This window comes from Macrobrachium nipponense, chromosome 6 (assembly GCF_015104395.2).
Source record: "Macrobrachium nipponense isolate FS-2020 chromosome 6, ASM1510439v2, whole genome shotgun sequence".
Taxonomy (NCBI): Eukaryota; Metazoa; Arthropoda; class Malacostraca; order Decapoda; family Palaemonidae; genus Macrobrachium; species Macrobrachium nipponense.
In genome coordinates, this window is record NC_061108.1 from 43,048,483 (window position 1) to 43,066,365 (window position 17,883).

The 17,883-nt window shown below is 37.5% G+C and overlaps 1 protein-coding gene across 1 annotated transcript in view; it reads left to right on the top strand.

Moving 5' to 3' along the window:
* The window catches only part of LOC135216294 (bridge-like lipid transfer protein family member 1), a 661,298-nt gene that overhangs the window by 179,504 nt on the left and 463,911 nt on the right, over positions 1 to 17,883 (top strand). Inside the window, exon 4 of the mRNA XM_064251460.1 lies at positions 4,319 to 4,503. Within this exon, the coding sequence (XP_064107530.1) occupies positions 4,319 to 4,503 (185 nt within the window). The remainder of the gene's footprint in view (positions 1 to 4,318; positions 4,504 to 17,883) is intronic.

Here is a 17,883-nt window from a genome sequence, read left to right on the forward strand (position 1 = left end):
GGATGCCTACTTCCAGATTCCAGTTCACCAGTCATCTGGCAAGTTCTTTAGGTTTATGCTGGGAGTGACGGTTTATGTTCAAAGTTCTATGCTTCAGCTTCTCGACCACCTCTCAGGTGTTCACAGGGTGTTCACCCAGGTTTCGACTTTGGCTCATTCTTACTGTGATACCTTGATGACTGGCTGGTCCTAGCAAGTTTTCAAGTGAAATTGATCCAAGACAGAGACTGTCTTTTTCAGTATTGTCTTAACCTAGGGATTGTGATAAATTTGGAAAAATCAAATCTTGTCTCCCAGCCAACAGCCAAAGGACTCTTTACCTGGGGATGATGATAGACACAGTCACTTTGAGAGTCTTGCCTTCAGATCCAAAAATAGAAGTTCAAGATGTTTGTGAGAAGATGTTTGTGAGGTCATTCTTATTAAAATAGAAACAGCCTGCATGTCAGTGGCAAGTCGTTTTAGGTTACCTGTCATCTTTTGAGAGCTCGTGCCTGACTTCACCTCCACTCTTTACAGTGGAGGTTGAAAGAGTTTTGGTCCCTGATGAGGGATTCTCCATTCATCTGTGTCCCCGTATCACAGGTGGTGAGACAGGACTTGGCATGGTGGCTGGATGATGGGAATCTTAGCATAGGGATGCCCCTTCATGCTCCTTTTCCAGAGAGTCTTCTCTTCTTGGATACCTTTACTGAAGGGTGTGGGCCTCATATGGAGGATCTTTTGACTTCTGGAATTTGGAGCCTGGAAGAAAAACTGCATATCAACGTCCTGGAATTAAAAGCAGCCTTTTTAGCCCTTCAGGGATTTAGGATCAGGTAGTAGGGCATTCTGTGGTGGTTATGTGTGACAGCACCACGATGGAGGCTTACATAAACAAGCAGGGGGCCTAGTCTCTCACCATGTTCACAATTTGACAGTCCAATTACATCATCCACTTAGTGGTTCTGTCAACCAGGTACATTCCAGGCAAAAGGAACATAATGGCAGACAAATGGAGTTATTAGAATCAAGTCTTGGGAGCAGCATGGTCATTACACCAAGAAGTGGTGGAAGGGATGTTTTTCCTTTGGGGAATGCTGATGATGGATCTGTTCACCCCCTGTTTTAACAAGAAATTGGAATTATTCTTCTCAGTAGTTACAGACCCTTGGGCAGCAGCTGAAGACACCCTTCAACATACATGGGACAACCTGGACATTTATGCCTTTCCACCTTTTTGCCTTATTTGTAAGGTGATCAACAGGGTTATGACCTCCCGCAACCTCAGGATGACTTTGGTGGCTCCCTTGTGGCTATGTGCCAAGTGGTACCCCGATCTTCTTGCCCTGCAGACAGAACCTCCAAGAGAGATTCCTCCTTGGCACAATCTTCTTTGTCAGCCCCACATCAAATGATAATATCAGTTTGTCAAGTCCCTGTCTCTTCACAGTTGGAGACTATCCGGTATCTCTTGCAAGGCTCTTCTCGCAGGGCAGCAACAGAGATGTTTATGTATCTCAGGAAATCATCAACAGCTGTGTACAAGGGGAGATGGGCAGTCTACTTTGATTAGCAGAAATTCTATTCAGCAAGTAGCTGACTCCCTCGTGTGGGAAAAGCTTCAGGACTAGTTCTTTATCTGAAAGGAATGGATCTTTCTTCCTCAAGGGAGACCTGTGTGCTCTCATGAAGTTTTGAGTATTGTTGCCCACCTAGAGAACTTATACCATCTATCTGGGATTTGATGCTGATTTTTAGCAGCCTTGCTCATGCCTTGTATGATCTTTTACAGGGTTCTTTGGATGCGGCTTTAAACCTCAAGACATATTTCTACTTGCCTTAGCATCAACCAAAAGAGTTGGGGAAAATCATGCCATCTCTTTTGAGGTGAACACTCAAGGGGCTGGAGTTTAGTCTTTCAAATTTGTCCCGCAATTTGTGGCTAAGACTCAGAATGCATTGGTTCCCAATGACAGATTTGAGTCCTTTTCAACTCTGCCCCTTGCAGATTTTGTTGGCGATGATCCTAGTGAAAGTCTCTTATGTCCAGTTTGGGCAATACGCTAATATCTTAAAAGAATTCGATACTTCAGACCTGGGTGTTGAAGGCTTTTTGTGAGTACTGGCTGGAACAAGTATAATTTAGGTGACAACTCATTATGACTTAAAGCTCATGATTTCAGGGGTTTTGACCCCTCCATCGCTTCTAGGAAGAATCTATTGGTTCAAAGAGTTTTGAAGGCAGGTAAGTGGAATCGTCAGACCACCTTTACCTCTTTCCACCGGAATTATGCCACTCATATGTCCTTTTATAGATAGTATTTTGCTGTGTTTACTTTAATATTAATATTTGAAAATTGTTAAATTATTTTATAAGCATTTCAGGGGTGCACAATTGACATTCTGTATTCATGGGAGATGCATTCCAGATCCCCCCTGCAAATAGCTAGAATCCGCGAATACTTAGAACTTCTTTCAAACGCTTAAAATGAAAATTTTGTTTGTTCAAACTCAAGAAAACCCCACTAAAATGCATATACTTGGGTTTTTATTAGTTTTATTACAAAAAGGCATTTAATCATGAAATTGATATGAAAATACAGAAGTTTGTGGATATTTCTCGTAGAAAAATACTGCAAATACATAAATTTCCCATGAATAATGGGTAGATATGGTCCACAGAGAAATCTGCAAATACACAAGTCCGCAAATGTCGAGAAAGCAAATACAGGGGTTCCACTATGTATACTTAAAGTAACAGTTGTAGGAGGGTAATCTGACTTTGGGTGTTTTGGGGTGTATTTTTGTGTGAAATGATATGAAATTGTTGTAGTATGATAATTTGATGTATATTTTTATTGGAACTATTTTGTAATGAACTATTAAAATAGCAGTAATAAGCATTTTAGTGTAAGGGGTACATGGTATTTGGCAGTTATAAGCATTTTTAGGGGGGATTTTACATTTTTGCGGTGGGTTCTGGAACCTATCCCCGTGAAAAAGTGGGGGAGCACTGTAAAACTCAGAAATAGAATTGACACTATTCCTTCTGTAAACAAAGAATTCTCTTCATAGATCCCATGGACTTTGGACTTTTGTCTTTTCTCTAGCTTTTTGTTGACAGTGAAACAAATACATTTTTTTTGTAACTTTCTTCAATCTCCAGTACATACTTATTTTACTATTCATGGTTATAATGATGATGATGCAGCATTAGTGTTGCTTGTACTCTGTGACTAATTGCTGCTGTTTCATTTGTCAACATTGATCTTATGAACATCTCCAAATGGAATTCAGATATTTTAGTTATGTTGAGTACTTCAGGACATAGGTATCATGTGAATTTCTGAGTGACTTCCCTCCCAAATTTTCATTATAGTATACTTTTTAACAATTATTTGAGCCTCGCTTCCATCAAAATTTTTGGCATTAAGGTTATTCCAACTTTAAGAGATCACATCTGTCAAGTTGCTATATCTGCCTCTAAAAAATTTGGTGTTTTGTTAACTAGGTGAATAAAGCCCGTGTTGGCTTTATCCAACCTTGTTTGGCTTATTTTTCATGTACTGCAATGCTTCAGTATTTTCTCATTGTTATGGAGTTAGATTAGAGGAAATTCACACAGTCAATGACCCTGCCTTTATTGTTTCACCACTCTTATCTTTTTTCTCCTCTTGAAGGTAGCTTTTCTGCTTCTTTTGTAGGGGTACTGTTTCTGAAAATGTTTCATTGAACTAAAGAAATGAGGTCCATCTTTTGTGACAACCTTATAACACCAAGCAGAACACCTCATCTCAAATTTATTCTGTCCAGTTTGATAATCTTTGAATTGTACTATTTTGTGAATGTTTGTTTCTTTTTACTGCTGATTGTTGGAACTGTCTTGCAAGTGTTTTTCCTCGAAACATGACATTTCACTCCTTAAGAAGGAGGGATTCTTTCTTAGTGGGTTAGGTAGGACCATAGTGCTGGTCATCTCATCAACTAGTTAATCTTAAAAAACAAATACAGCTTTAAGTGGTTTGCCTATAAAATTGATGAAACCTTGTGTATATAGAACCTTTATTGAACGGTTTAGTACTTGAAAGAGTGTATAAATAAACTATAATAAATTTGTATTAATGTAATCCTAATTTTGTAACTTATAAACTGGTAGTCATTCTGCCAAAGCTCATGCTATGGTGCATATTTCTGTATAAAGCATAAATTTGTCCTTTATTTCTGAGAATAGTGTGTTGTCTGTCTTGATTGTTAGTATAGTATAGATTTAAAATTGTGTAATGATGTTAAAATATAAAACCATTTTGTTCTTTTAATATTTTTTATTTTTCTCCAGATGACCATAATTGGTAATGGGGATGGCAGTCTGTCAAGGGTTTCATCACAACAGTCACTACCTGTTGTACCAGAGGATCAACAACAGATGACCCCCTGCAATGAATTTATCCCAAGTGAAGCTTTTTCTTCTTCACCACATCATGATCAGTCTTATATTGCTGTTGGCTATCCCGAACGCCATGGGTAAGTTTTATCTCCAGTGTTGTATATGAATGATTTTAAGTCCCATAAACTTTTTCCATACCCCAGTTTTTAGCCAATACTTTACTAACAATATCAGATTCTACTCTGCTTGATGAATACAGTGGACCCCGAATACTATGAACCTGCTTTAAAAATGTTTATAACTGCCTATATTGAAAGTTCAAATACCAAATGTATACATTAAATAACATCCTACTTCAACTATACCTTAAATTACTATCTTATTACAACTGTATTAATCTTTGAGACTATATTATCAGTTAATATAATTTCAAAGTCATCTTAAACATTTTGCCATTGAAAATATATACATACAGCCAACAACAGAAAGAGAGAGAGAGAGACCATTGAATCTGCAACATCATATATCTGACCATCAAGAGGGAAATTATGAAATATTTCTGAGACATAGAGAATAATAATGAGAGAGAGAGAGAGAGAGAGAGAGAGAGAGAGAGAGAGAGAGAGAGAGAGAGAGAGAGAGAGAGAGAGAGAGAGGGAATAACTCCTTACGATATCAAAAGATTGAAATGAACTCCTGTTGGAAACACTTCTTCCCCTCCCATAAATACATACAGGCTGTCCCCGGGTTACGACGGTTCCGGCTTCCGACATTCCGAGGTTACGACGCTTTTTCTTAAATATTCAATAGAAAAATCCGTCCTGGGTTACGACGCTTGTTCCGAGGTTACGACGCTGACGCTTCCGACGCTCCAAGTCAACGACGCTTTTAAAAAACGCATACTATGATAAAAATCCTTTATAGTTTAGCACAGTATATTAATAAAAATAAGTTTCTGGTTAGATTACAACAAAAATTTTGAGGTTATGATGATTTTCGATACTTTTTATGCCGTATTTTTCTATGTTTTTTAGTGACGCCTCATATGCAGAACTAGTTTCCGAGCGAATGAATACATACTAGCTTGCGGTGCACAAAGTTTACATATAACAGTCCAAAAGCGCAAATAATGAAAAAATCATTGCTTGTTTCCAGTAATAATAACAAAACGAAGTTTCTGGTTAGATTACAATGCAAATTCCAAGTATCCAAAGAGAGACATTATCCAGTAATTTGATCAGAGAGAGAGAGAGAGAGAGAGAGAGAGAGAGAGAGAGAGAGAGATAGAGACCCGAGAGAGAGCGAGAGAGAGAGAGAGAGAGAGAGAGAGAGAGAGAGAGAGAGAGGCGAGAGAAGAAGAGAGAGAGGAGTCTTCCACCGACACTCCAAGTTTAAGGACAGAAGAAACTGTTCGTTTCATTAAACGGCCTCTGACTCATGCCAGTAAATGTTTTGTTGATACTAATAATATAAGCCTATTTAAAGATATGTTTACTTTAATTAGTCTATATGATACATAAATAGTAATCAACTGTTCTTGTAGCCCTCAAGATTTGGCAAAATCGAAGTATCCAAAGAGAGACATTATCCAGTAACTGGAACCTTGACATACGAATTTAATTTGTTCCGTTACCATCGTCGTATATCAAAACAGTTGTATCTCAAAGCATTTTTTCCCATTAAAAATAATGTAATATGTATTAATCCGTTCTAGCGCTATGAAACCACACCTAAACACAGCTAAATTACATATAATATACACAATTTATACACAAATAAATGAGTAATAACACACATAATGATAAAATAACATAGCAATGTGATAAATGATAATAAATGTTAATAAAATCAATTAAAAAAAAGAAAGGAATTTTACTTACCACAACGAAAGATGACGTGAGGCCAGCAGGGGGAGGAGGTAGGGAAGGGTGGCAGGGAACGATTTGTTCTCTTTTTATTTACGTATGTACACTAATAACTACGTAATAAACACTAATGAAATAACATTGCTAAACTAATTTTTATTTATTTTTTTTAATCAGTTCGTAGTTTAGAAATAATGGTGATGCCTTTGGAAGGTTTTTATAGCTTCCTTCTGCTTGATGATCGTGGATATTGTAGAAGGATTTCGACCATACTCGTTTGCCAAATCGACGATACGAACGCCACGTTCATGCTTTGCTATAATTTCATGTTTTGCTTCCATCGAAATAATTTTCTTGGGTTTTTTCTTATCACCTGCTTTGTCTTTAGCTTTGAGACCCATGGTTAATAATAAAATAGACAAAATAACACAAAAAATAGGCGCAAATACAACGAACTAAACAACGACGTGTTAACATGCAGCACCAACAAACAAACAGACTGAACGCCATTTATCGGTCGCCTATACAACTAACACTCATCGCAAAATCATATCTCAAATATTTCGTTGTATATCAAAGCTTATATTTTCGCAAATTTTCTGTTGTATCTCAAAACATTCGTATATTAGGGCAATCGTATGTCAAGGTTCCAGTGTAATTTGATCAGAGAGAGAGGAGAGAGAGAGAGAGAGAGACGCCTTGGCAACAATGTTCTCGGGGATTGACGTAATGTTTATTTTCTGAACAGATAGGACAGAGAAGTGTTCGTTTCATTAAACGGCCTCTGACTCATAGCAGGAAATGTTTTGTTGATACTAATATATAAGCCTATTTAAAAATACGTTTGCTTTAATTAATCTATATGATACGTAAATAGTAATCAGCTGTTCTTGTAGCCCTCAAGATTTGGCAAAATCACTCCAGGTTGTACATAAAACTTCAAGAATGTAGTGTCACCAGAGGATTACAATAGTTTTTACCTTCAAGAACCAGCATTCTTTTATGAAAATAACTCCAGGTTGTACATAAAACTACAGGAAACAACGTGTAGTGTAACCAAAGGATTACAAGTAAGGTTTTTATAACTTTTTATTAGTTTAAGACATATTTCCAAGCGTCGTGCCGGCTTACGACGATTTTCGGCTTACGATGCGTCTCAAGAACGGAACCCCCGTCGTAACCCGGGGACTGCCTATATCTTTTCCAGAGAAAAGAGAACAATCTGTTTGGCTGTCTATGAATTCATTTGCTGAGAGAGAGAGAGAGAGAGAGAGAGAGAGAGAGAGAGAGAGAGAGAGAGAGAGAGAGAGAGAGAGAGAGAAAATTGTCCTTACAGTATTTAAGAGTGAAATGGAAATTTTATTGTATTTAAAATACTCACATATGAATGTTTTAATTCCCCTCCCCTGTCACATTACTTGACATATTTGACAGCTTCCTGAGCTCCGAGCACGTCTGGAGTTGAGAGAAGGTAGGGAAATTGATACAGAAAAAGAAAAAGGGAAGAAAAATGTTCATTTGAAATTACAGTTATATAATTATTATTATTATTATTTTTTTGGGTCTGTCACAGTCCTTCAATTCAACTGGGTAGTATTTACAGTGTGGGGCTCTGGGTTGCATCCTGCCTCCTTAGGAGTCCATCACTTTTCTCCCTATGTGTGCCGTTTCTAGGATCGCACTCTTCTGCATGAGTCCTGGATCTACTTCATCCTCTAGTTCTTCTAGATTCCTTTTCAGGGATCTTGGGATCGTGCCTAGTGTTCCTATGATTATGGCTACCATTTCCACTGGCATATCCCATATCCTTCTTATTTCTATTTTCAGGTCTTGATACTTATCCATTTTTTCCCTTTCTTTCTCTTCAACTCTGGTGTCCCATGGTATTGCGACATCAATGAGTGATACTTTCTCCTTAATTTTGTCAATCAACGTCATGTCTGGTCTATTTGCTCGTATCACCCTATCTGTTCTGATACCATAGTCCCAGAGGATCTTTGCGTGATCGTTTTCTGTCACTCCTTCAGGTTGGTGCTCGTACCACTTATTACTGCAAGGTAGCTGATGTTTCTTGCACAGGCTCCAGTGGAGGGCTTTTGCCACTGAATCATGCCTCTTTTTGTACTGGTTCTGTGCAAGTGCTGGATATTCGCTTGCTATGTGGTTTATGGTTTCATTTTTCATATTGCTCTTCCTACATATGGGAGAGATGTTATTTCCATATATCTTGTGCTGCTGTTATCATTCCTTCAGTTTTCTTCTTGAGCTCTCCCCTCTGTAGCCATTGCCATGGGTCATTGCTGGCTACTTCTTTAGTCTGTGTCATGTATTGTCCGTGCATTGGTTTGTTGTGCCAGTCCTCTGTTCTGTTTGTCATTCTCCTGTTTCTGTATATTTCTGGGTCTTTGTCTACTTTTATCTGTCCTTCTTCCCATGCACTCTTGAGCCACTCGTCTTCACTGGATTTCAGATATTCTGCTCTGTTCTCGATGTTGACGCAGTCCTCTATACTTAGTAGTCCTCTCCCCCCTTCCTTTCATGTTATGTATAGTCTGTCCGTATTTGCTCTTGGGTGTAGTGCTTTTTGTAGTGTAGTGCTTTTTGTATTGTCATATGTTTCCTGGTTTTCTGGTCTATGCTGTGGAGTTCTGCCTTCGTCCATACCACTATTCCTGCGCTGTATCTGATTACTGGTATGCCCATGTGTTTATGGCTTTTATCATATTTCCGGCGTTGAGTTTTGACTTGGGTATTGCCTTGAGTCTCTGCATATATTCTTTCCTGATCGTGTCCTTCATCTCTTGGTGTTTTATATCCCCTCCTTCCATTATTCCCAGGTATTTGTATCCAGTCTCAACTATGTGTTTGATGTTGCTCCCATTTGGTAGCTTTATCCCTTTAGTCCTTGTTACTTTGCCCTTTTGTATGTTGACTAGGCACATTTTTCTATTCCAAACTCCATCTTGATGTCCTCAGATACAATCCTTATAGTCTGGATTAGGGTATCTATTTCCTTGATGGTCTTACCATACAGCTTGATGTCGTCCATGAACATCAGATGGTTAATTCTGTTGCCTCTTTTCTTGAGTTGGTACCCAGCACCCATCTTCTGCAGTACTTTTGTCATAGGAATCATGGCTATTATGAAGAGTAGTGGGGACAGTGAGTCACCCTGGAAGATCCCTCTCCTGATATTAACCTTTGCTAGTCTTATTCCATAGCTTGTAAGTATTGTATTTTTGAGGAAGTTGATGGTGTTTTCCTCTGCCCCATATATTTTCAGGCATTCTATTAGCCATGTGTGTGATATCATTTTGAAGGTTATCTTATAGTCAATCCATGCCATGCTTAGGTTGGTTTTCCTTCTTCTACTGTTCTTCATTACCATTTTGTCTATCAGAAGCTGGTCTTTTGTGCCCCTACACTTCCTTCTACAGCCTTTCTGTTGGTGGGGGATTGTGTTTGTCTCCTTTATGTAGTTGTATAGCCTTTCACTGATACCTGTTAGTAACTTCCACATATTGGTAGGTAGATGATTGGCCTGTAGTTACTGGCTATATTTCCCTTACTCTTGTCTTTCTGTGCTAAATATGTTCTTCATGTGGTCTTCCATTTGGGCGCATGGTGATTTGTGATACAATGCTGGAGTTGTTCTGCTATTCTTGGGTGTAGGGCTTTGAAGTTTTTGAGCCAGTATCCATGGACTTCATCGGGACCTGGGGCTTTCCAGTTGGGCATTTTCTTTTGTTGGTGTCTAACTGTGTCTGTCGTGATCTTGGTGAATATTTGTTTTATTCTCCCTGTTTCCTCTTCCTGGAGCCATGTTGCATGTTTGTTGTGTGATACCAGATTGTTCCATATGTTTTCCCAGAGTCTCTTACTTGGTTTGGCTTCAGGAATTTCTTGGTGGTTGTCTTCCCCTCTTAGTTGGCTGTATAGTCTTTTCTTGTTGGTTCCGAATCATTTGTTCTGTTGGTATTCTTTATTCCTGTTCATGTACCGCTGGGTCTTATGTGCTTTGGCCCTAAGCCTCTGTTTGACATCTTCTATTGAGTTGTTTAGTCCCCTCTTGTGTACTTTGTATTTCTCGTTGAGTTCCTCCCTCGTTTTCTTGTTTCTTAGCCTTTTTTCTGCCATTTCTTTCTGTTTACTCAAGTCAGATCTCAACAACATGATTTGCTTTTCCAGGCGCCTTTTCCGAGGCGGTTGCTGTTTTGGTTTCTGTTGGATTGGCTGTTTTTGGTGGTGTTGGTGTTCGTATCCCCATCAGCTCTGCTACTAATCTTGCTCTTGCATATGCCAAGTTATTTGTTTCTGTGATACTGGTGGTGTGTATTATTCCCATTATTTCATTGACCTCGCTTGTTTTCTCCATTAATTTCTTGATGTTGTAGGCTTTCATGGAGGGGATCTTTGTTTTCTCTGTATCTGGCTCCATCCATTGTCTGATCTTTTCTACCCATTCCGTCCACTCTGTTACTTCGTCGGTGTTTCTTAGTGTGTTGTTGTTTGATACCTCATCATCCCTGTCGTATTCTGTGGTATCATCTCTCAGTTCTTCGTCTTGTTAATTCGTCGCTGTGTGTCATTTCCCTTTCCATTTCTTCTCTTTCTGTTGGGGAGAGCCAGTTCTTTTTCTTTATGTTTCTTACTTGGTCTGCCAGCCTCTGCTCTGTTTGGGGGGTGTTATTCCTCTCATTCCAGATGTTGACCAACCTTCTTCTATATCCTCTTTCCATCGGGTTGCTTCTGATGTAGCATCTCCATATTTCCTTATTTTCTTCTCTAGTCCATTTCTTCCTCTGGTTTGCTTCTGTAGCTCCAGTCTTTGGCTGTTGGTTACTGTCATTGTGTTGGTCAGTTGCTGGATAATGATCTCCAAATGCCTGACCGTCTTCCCCTTCAACTGGGCTGAATACCTGGCTGCCGGATGAAGCTCCTTTGTTGCCAGAGGTTCCATTTATGTTGTCATTTATTCCTTCATTTTTTTCAATCATTGCTGAGTTTTGCTATTTAACCCATAGCTGGACCCTACCCCATCAGGAATAGGTACTCATTTACAGCTGAGTAGACTGAGGAAATTATAGTAAAGATCCTTTCCCAAGGAATCAATGCCGAGGAGAGCGGTCACCCATCCAACGACTGACCAGCCCCAATGTTGCTTAACCAGTCTATTGACGACCTAACCCACTTTGCCACAATGCCACATTATTATTATTATTATTATTATTATTATTATTATTATTATTATTATTATTATTATTATTATTATTATTATTATTATTGTTATTGTTATTATTATTATTTTTATTATTATTATTATTATTATTATTATTATTATTATTATTATTATTATTTGAAGATATTAATAAACACATACATCTACCATAAAAATTCTCTCATCTCAGTAAGAGAGAGGAGTTATCCTTACGTAAGTGAAGTGGAAAGGTTAGTAATTTTATCTCTTTAAAATACTATCACATACGAATTTTGTAATAACAGTTTTATTATTATTATTATTATTATTATTTATTTATTTATTTTTATTTTTTATTTTTTTTGCTCTATCACAGTCCTCCAATTCGACTGGGTGGTATTTATAGTGTGGGGTTCCGGGTTGCATCCTGCCTCCTTAGGAGTCCATCACTTTTCTTACTATGTGTGCCGTTTCTAGGATCACACTCTTCTGCATGAGTCCTGGAGCTACTTCAGCATCTAGTTTTTCTAGATTCCTTATCAGGGATCTTGGGATCGTGCTTAGTGCTCCTATGATTATGGGTACGATTTCCAGTGGCATATCCCATATCCTTCTTATTTCTATTTTCAGATCTTGATACTTAAACATTTTTTCCCTCTCTTTCTCTTCAACTCTGGTGTCCCATGGTATTGCGACATCAATGAGTGATACTTTCTTCTTGACTTTGTCAATCAACGTCACGTCTGGTCTGTTTGCACGTATCACCCTATCCGTTCTGATAGTATAGTCCCAGAGGATCTTTGCCTCTGTTCTATGTCTGAAGTATCTTTTAGGTCGTCCATGATAACGTGACCCAAATACGGAAATTCGTGCACAAATTCCAGCCGATGGTTTGCCAGGAAAATTTGTGGTTCTGCAATATGCTTAAGCGATCTCAGGAGCAGCGACATGCAACTGAGTTATTCGTTTACTTGTAGATTATATCAAATTCCCTCTGCATATTGGCGGCAAGTGTCGATGAGTCATTGGAGACCTTGCACTCATGGGGGAAATCAGAACCATATCTTCGGCGTAACGGGTTGTTTACAGTTGTTTCATTGACAGTGCATCCAATTGGGAGTGAGTTCAGTTTGACATTCAAGGCATCTGTGTACGTATTTAACAGGTATGGAGAGAGAATGCCCCCTTGCTGAAGCCCGTTTAGGGAGCCGAAGGTGTACGACAATATGTTACCCCATTTGACACAGAATTGCTGTGTGGAGAACCAGCAATGTAAAATGCCAATTAGATTTAGGGGTGTGCCCCTTTTATGCAGCTTCAGGAAGAGCTTCTGGTAGTTTACTCTGTCAAATGCTTTTCTACCTCAAAGTATTACCGAATATACGTGATGATTTTTTAATGGTTGGAGATTTTAATGCCCACAGCCCATTATGGGATTCCTTTTGTAATGAAACAGATTCACATGGTAACAAAATTGAGCATATGATTGACAATCATAATCTTTGCATTTTAAATGATGGAGATATTAGCACTTACTTTTCAAAATCCCATGGAAGTTTTTCATCCATAGACTTAAGTATTTGCTTCACCTAATATAGTGGACAAATTTGATTGGTAATGTTTTAGATGATCCATATACCAGTGATCATTTTCCAATTTTAATATCTTGTTTGGGACATACCCCAACACAACTGTCCCACGATATAATGTAGATAAGGCAGACTGGGACCAGTATAAATTTAAAAACCAGCCAGATCCATCCATTTACAGCAGTACAAAGTCATGATGAGACGGTAGATTTCTTCACAAACTTTGTAATTACAGCTGCTGACGAATCTATTCCTAAGTCAACTACTAATCCCAAGAAACACTCAGTACCCTGGTGGTCTGACACACTATCCCACCTGATACAAGAAAAACATATTATAGGTAGAAGATTAGAAACCCTGCATAATAGATTTAATGCCATAAGTAAAAGACCTCTAAAATTTGAGAGCACTGCCAAGAAACTAGTAGACATTATCATAGAAATCAGTCTACTAAAACCTCATTACAATCGGATCTCGGCAAGATTCAGAAGGGAAGCCATTAGAGGAAAAATAATGTCATGGAACAAGTATGTATCTAGCATATCTGATACAACCTCAATAAGTAAAGTCTGGGAAAAATTTAGGAAAATTAACGGATCTCATATTAGATCTCAGAGACATGCACTAATACATAATGGCCAACCAGTACATGATAGTACTGCAATTTCGAATATTTTAGGGCGTAACATCCAAGCAATAAGTAGTATAATCAATATAGATGATCACTTTCGAACCATTAAAGCCCGTGAAGAAGCTGTCCCATTGAATTTTGAAACATTAGAGGATATATATTATAACCAGATTTTTACAGAAGAGGAATTTGAATATGCTTTATCTAACTGTAACTCTTCTGCTCCAGGCCAAGACAACGTAAATTTTGAGATGATAAAAAACCTGGCTCTGTTAGCAAAAACATACTTATTGAAGCTTTATAATCATTTATGGGTAAATCACCTGTTCCCAAAAGCATGGAAACATGCTATAATCATACCAGTCGTCAAACCAGGGAAAGATCCAAGCAATCCAAATAACTATAGACCAATATCTCTGACAAGTTGCTTGTGCAAATTGCTAGAAAAAATGGTAAATTATAGACTAAATTGGTGCCTACGTAAGAATAAGACTCTGTCTTCAACTCAATTTGGCTCACAATCTGAAAGATCTACTTTAGATTCACTTTCCCATCTAGAAAATTATATACGGAGAGGGTTTGAACGTAAGCAAATTACAGTTGCCATATTCTTTGATATCCAAAAAGCATATGATACGACCTGGAGATACTCAATTTTAAAGTCCTTACACGAAAATGGTTTTAGAGGGCACTTACCAATTTTTATCGAGAAGTTTTATCCATGAAAGATCTTTTCAAACACGAATAGATAATGTATATTCTGACTCCTTCAATTTAGATTGTGGAGTCCCTCAAGGGAGTGTTTTGAGTGGAACACTTTTTTGCTCTAGATATTAATAACATCGTAAAGCAGCTACCACAGGGAGTACAAAATAGCTTGTACGTAGATGATTTTGCTATATATTATTCCTCAAGCAGTCTTCGTCATCTACAAAGAATTCTTAATAAAGCTATCAAAAACATCCACAACTGGACTTTGTCAGTAGGCTTTAAGCTCTCTATAGAGAAAACCCAAGCAATTATGTTCTACAAAAAATAGTAGATGGAAACAGAATCAAGACATAGATCTTAAATTAGGTGATAGCCTCATTGAGTTTAGTAATACTGTAAAATTTTTAGGCTTGGTGTTTTGACACTCATCGTTAACTGGAAAGCACACATAGCCTTTGTAAAAAATAAATGTAATAGTGCCTTAAATTTGATAAGAAAATTGTCTCATACTACTTGGGGAGCTAAGAGACAAACATTGCTTATGATATATAAAGCACTAGTTTTATCCAAAATAGATTATGGAAGTCCAATTTACGGGTCAGCATCACAAAATACCTTGAAGTCCTTAGACTCTATCCACACTCGAGGCTTGAGACTTTGTAATGGAGCCTTTAAATCTTCTCCAAACACTTCAGTATGTTGTGAAAGTGGCGAACCCCCATTATCCTTACATCGTGACCTTATAACAATGAGAAGTGCTTTAAAGATAACGTCCACTGATTCCCCCACAAAAAAACTATTTGCCATGCGAGATATATTTATTAGTAATCACGAACCACCTTTTCCAATAAGAGCTAATAGGTTATTGGAATCTTTTGGTGTTAGAGTAAATATACTCCCACCCTCAAATTCTCCACCTCCATGGATGATGAAGAAAATCAAAGTATGTTCTAACCTTTATCATCTGTCAAAAAAGCAAGATTATACTTCAGATCGCTATAAACAGTATACATTAGAACACATTCGAAGTAAAGGCCCACATAAAGCAATATACACTGATGGATCCAAATCTTCTGCAGGAGTTGGTTGTGCTGCAGTGTCATCATGCAAAATAAGTCAGAATTCATTGCCAATTGAAGCAACTGTCTTTACTGCTGAGTTAACAGCAATTATATTGGCAATCAATCAAATAAAATTGTCAAATAATAAACTGAATACTAAATTTGTAATATATTCTGACTCAAGAAGCGCAATTGAATCCCTCAAGAGTTATTCACATAAGAACCCTTTAGTAAAGGAAATTAAACAAATCATCAATAAATTATATTCACGTGGGGTTAACATTGAAATATGCTGGATTCCTGCCCATGTTGGAATCCAAGGTAATGAAAAGGCAGATGAAAAGGCCAAGTCTGGGATAAATTCACCAATTTTTGACCATAAATTGCCTGCTACAGATTATATAAACTCAGTGAAGCAGTGCATAAAAACAAAATGGCAAAATCTGTGGGATAGTGAAGCAAACACCAATAAATTAAAGTGCATCAAACAGAAAGTAGACTTGTGGAATACATCAGTACAAAATGAAAAACGAGCTGAAGTAATATTAACAAGATTAAGAATAGGCCACACAAGACTAACTCACGAGTATTTAATGATAACTCCACAAGGGAACATCCCTCATTGCAATGTGTGCAATACAATTTTAACAGTCAAGCATATTTTATGTGAATGCCTAATTTTTAATAGAGAAAGAAATTTATATTTAGGCAATAAATCATTATCAGAAATACTATCAGAATCAGATAATTTTTCTTTATATAGAGTATTAATATTTTTAAAAAAGACTAATTTGATTAATAAGATTTAACATATACCATTTTAAATAGATGACTTTTGTCATTTTTATCTATTTCAGTTCTTTTATAGTTCAATTCATATTTTTAATTCCAACCTCATATACCACTTAACAATCCCCTCATTTATCATTAATTTATTATAATTCATTAACTTCATTCCATACCATTCCATGTTTTAGACATAACATTGTATGAGCGTATTTTTTAAATAATTTCCTCCCGAATTATTTTGGGCCAGCACTGTAAGAGTCTGGTTAGACTCATTGGGCTGGTAAATCTTAACTTTATAATAATAATAATAATAATCTACAAAACAAAGGAAAACAGGAGAGGCTGATGATAGGTGGTAGTTCAGCAATTCTTCCAGTATGTAGATGTAGGTGTCAGTTGAGTGGTTTGCTTTAAACCCAAACTGGTTGTCAGTGGTGTGTAGAAAGGGGAGAAGTCTCACTAGAAGAACCGACTCAAGTATCTTCGATGTGATCGTTGTGATTGCAATCGGCCAGTAGTTGCCAGGGTCAGCTGCATCCTTTAGCTTGTTTTTGATTAATGGTATCAAGTGAACTAAGAGTAGGTAGTCTGGAAGAAACCATAGAATTATGCATGTATTGAATAGGGCAGCTAGCAAAATGTAAATTATCGGATGGCAGAATTTGAAAGCCTCTGCGGGAAGACCATCACAGCCGGAGCCGGGTGATTTATTATTAGGTAGGCTGTTTATGGCACTGCTGATGTTACCTGGCGTAATACCGTCTGCAAAATGAAATTGAATGTTGTCAGTAAGGAGGTTATCTACATCCCTTCGGGAATCCTGATAATTTATGCAATTTAGGATATTGTTGAAGTGGTCGCCCCACATACTTGCCATAGCTTCGTCTCCGACTGCTTCCCCTACTCTCTGTGATAGCTTTTTAGTTTTGGGATTTAAGGACTGGATATCTTTCCAAAGACGAGGATAATCACCAGATTCTAAGTTTCTAGACATTGCATCGGCTCTTAGTTGTTTTTCATTTAACTTGCAGTGCTTAAGACGAAGCCGAAGTCGACTTGCCAGAACCAGACTGGAATCCCTAAGATGGGGTACATGTGATCAATCTTGTTATAAGTATGAGACACCGTAAATGAAAAATGAATATTATCATAAATGTTATTACTACTGTAATTACACTACCATTGAAATTTCTTAAAGGTTGCCAAAAGATAAAGGTTGCTGTCAGCGCAACTGCTACTCGATGTTTACACTTTCTCAGCTGGGATTGCATAGATAAAAATTTGTTTCGTTGATTTTGAATTATTCCTCAAATAGGCTATTTGTTATGAAGGTATGCCAATAACATATATGGTAAAATGGTTTTATTACCTTTATTATCATTTTATTTCATAAAATGAATCTTTATGCATGTTGGTGGTTAGGCTATAGCACCAAGGCCGAGGCTAGCCTACAGATACGCATCTTAGAATTCAAGGTTTCATCTTTAGTATTGCAGTATAAGACGACCCCCAATTTTTAGGAAGGAATTTTAGGATTTAAAGGTCATCTTATACGCGGAAATATACGGTACTATTTACAACCCCTTGTTAGGCCTCTTTTTACAAGACAGTTGTAAGTTTTATGAAGCCATACATGATTTTTCTAATAAATGAATTTATTTTATTTTGTGAAAT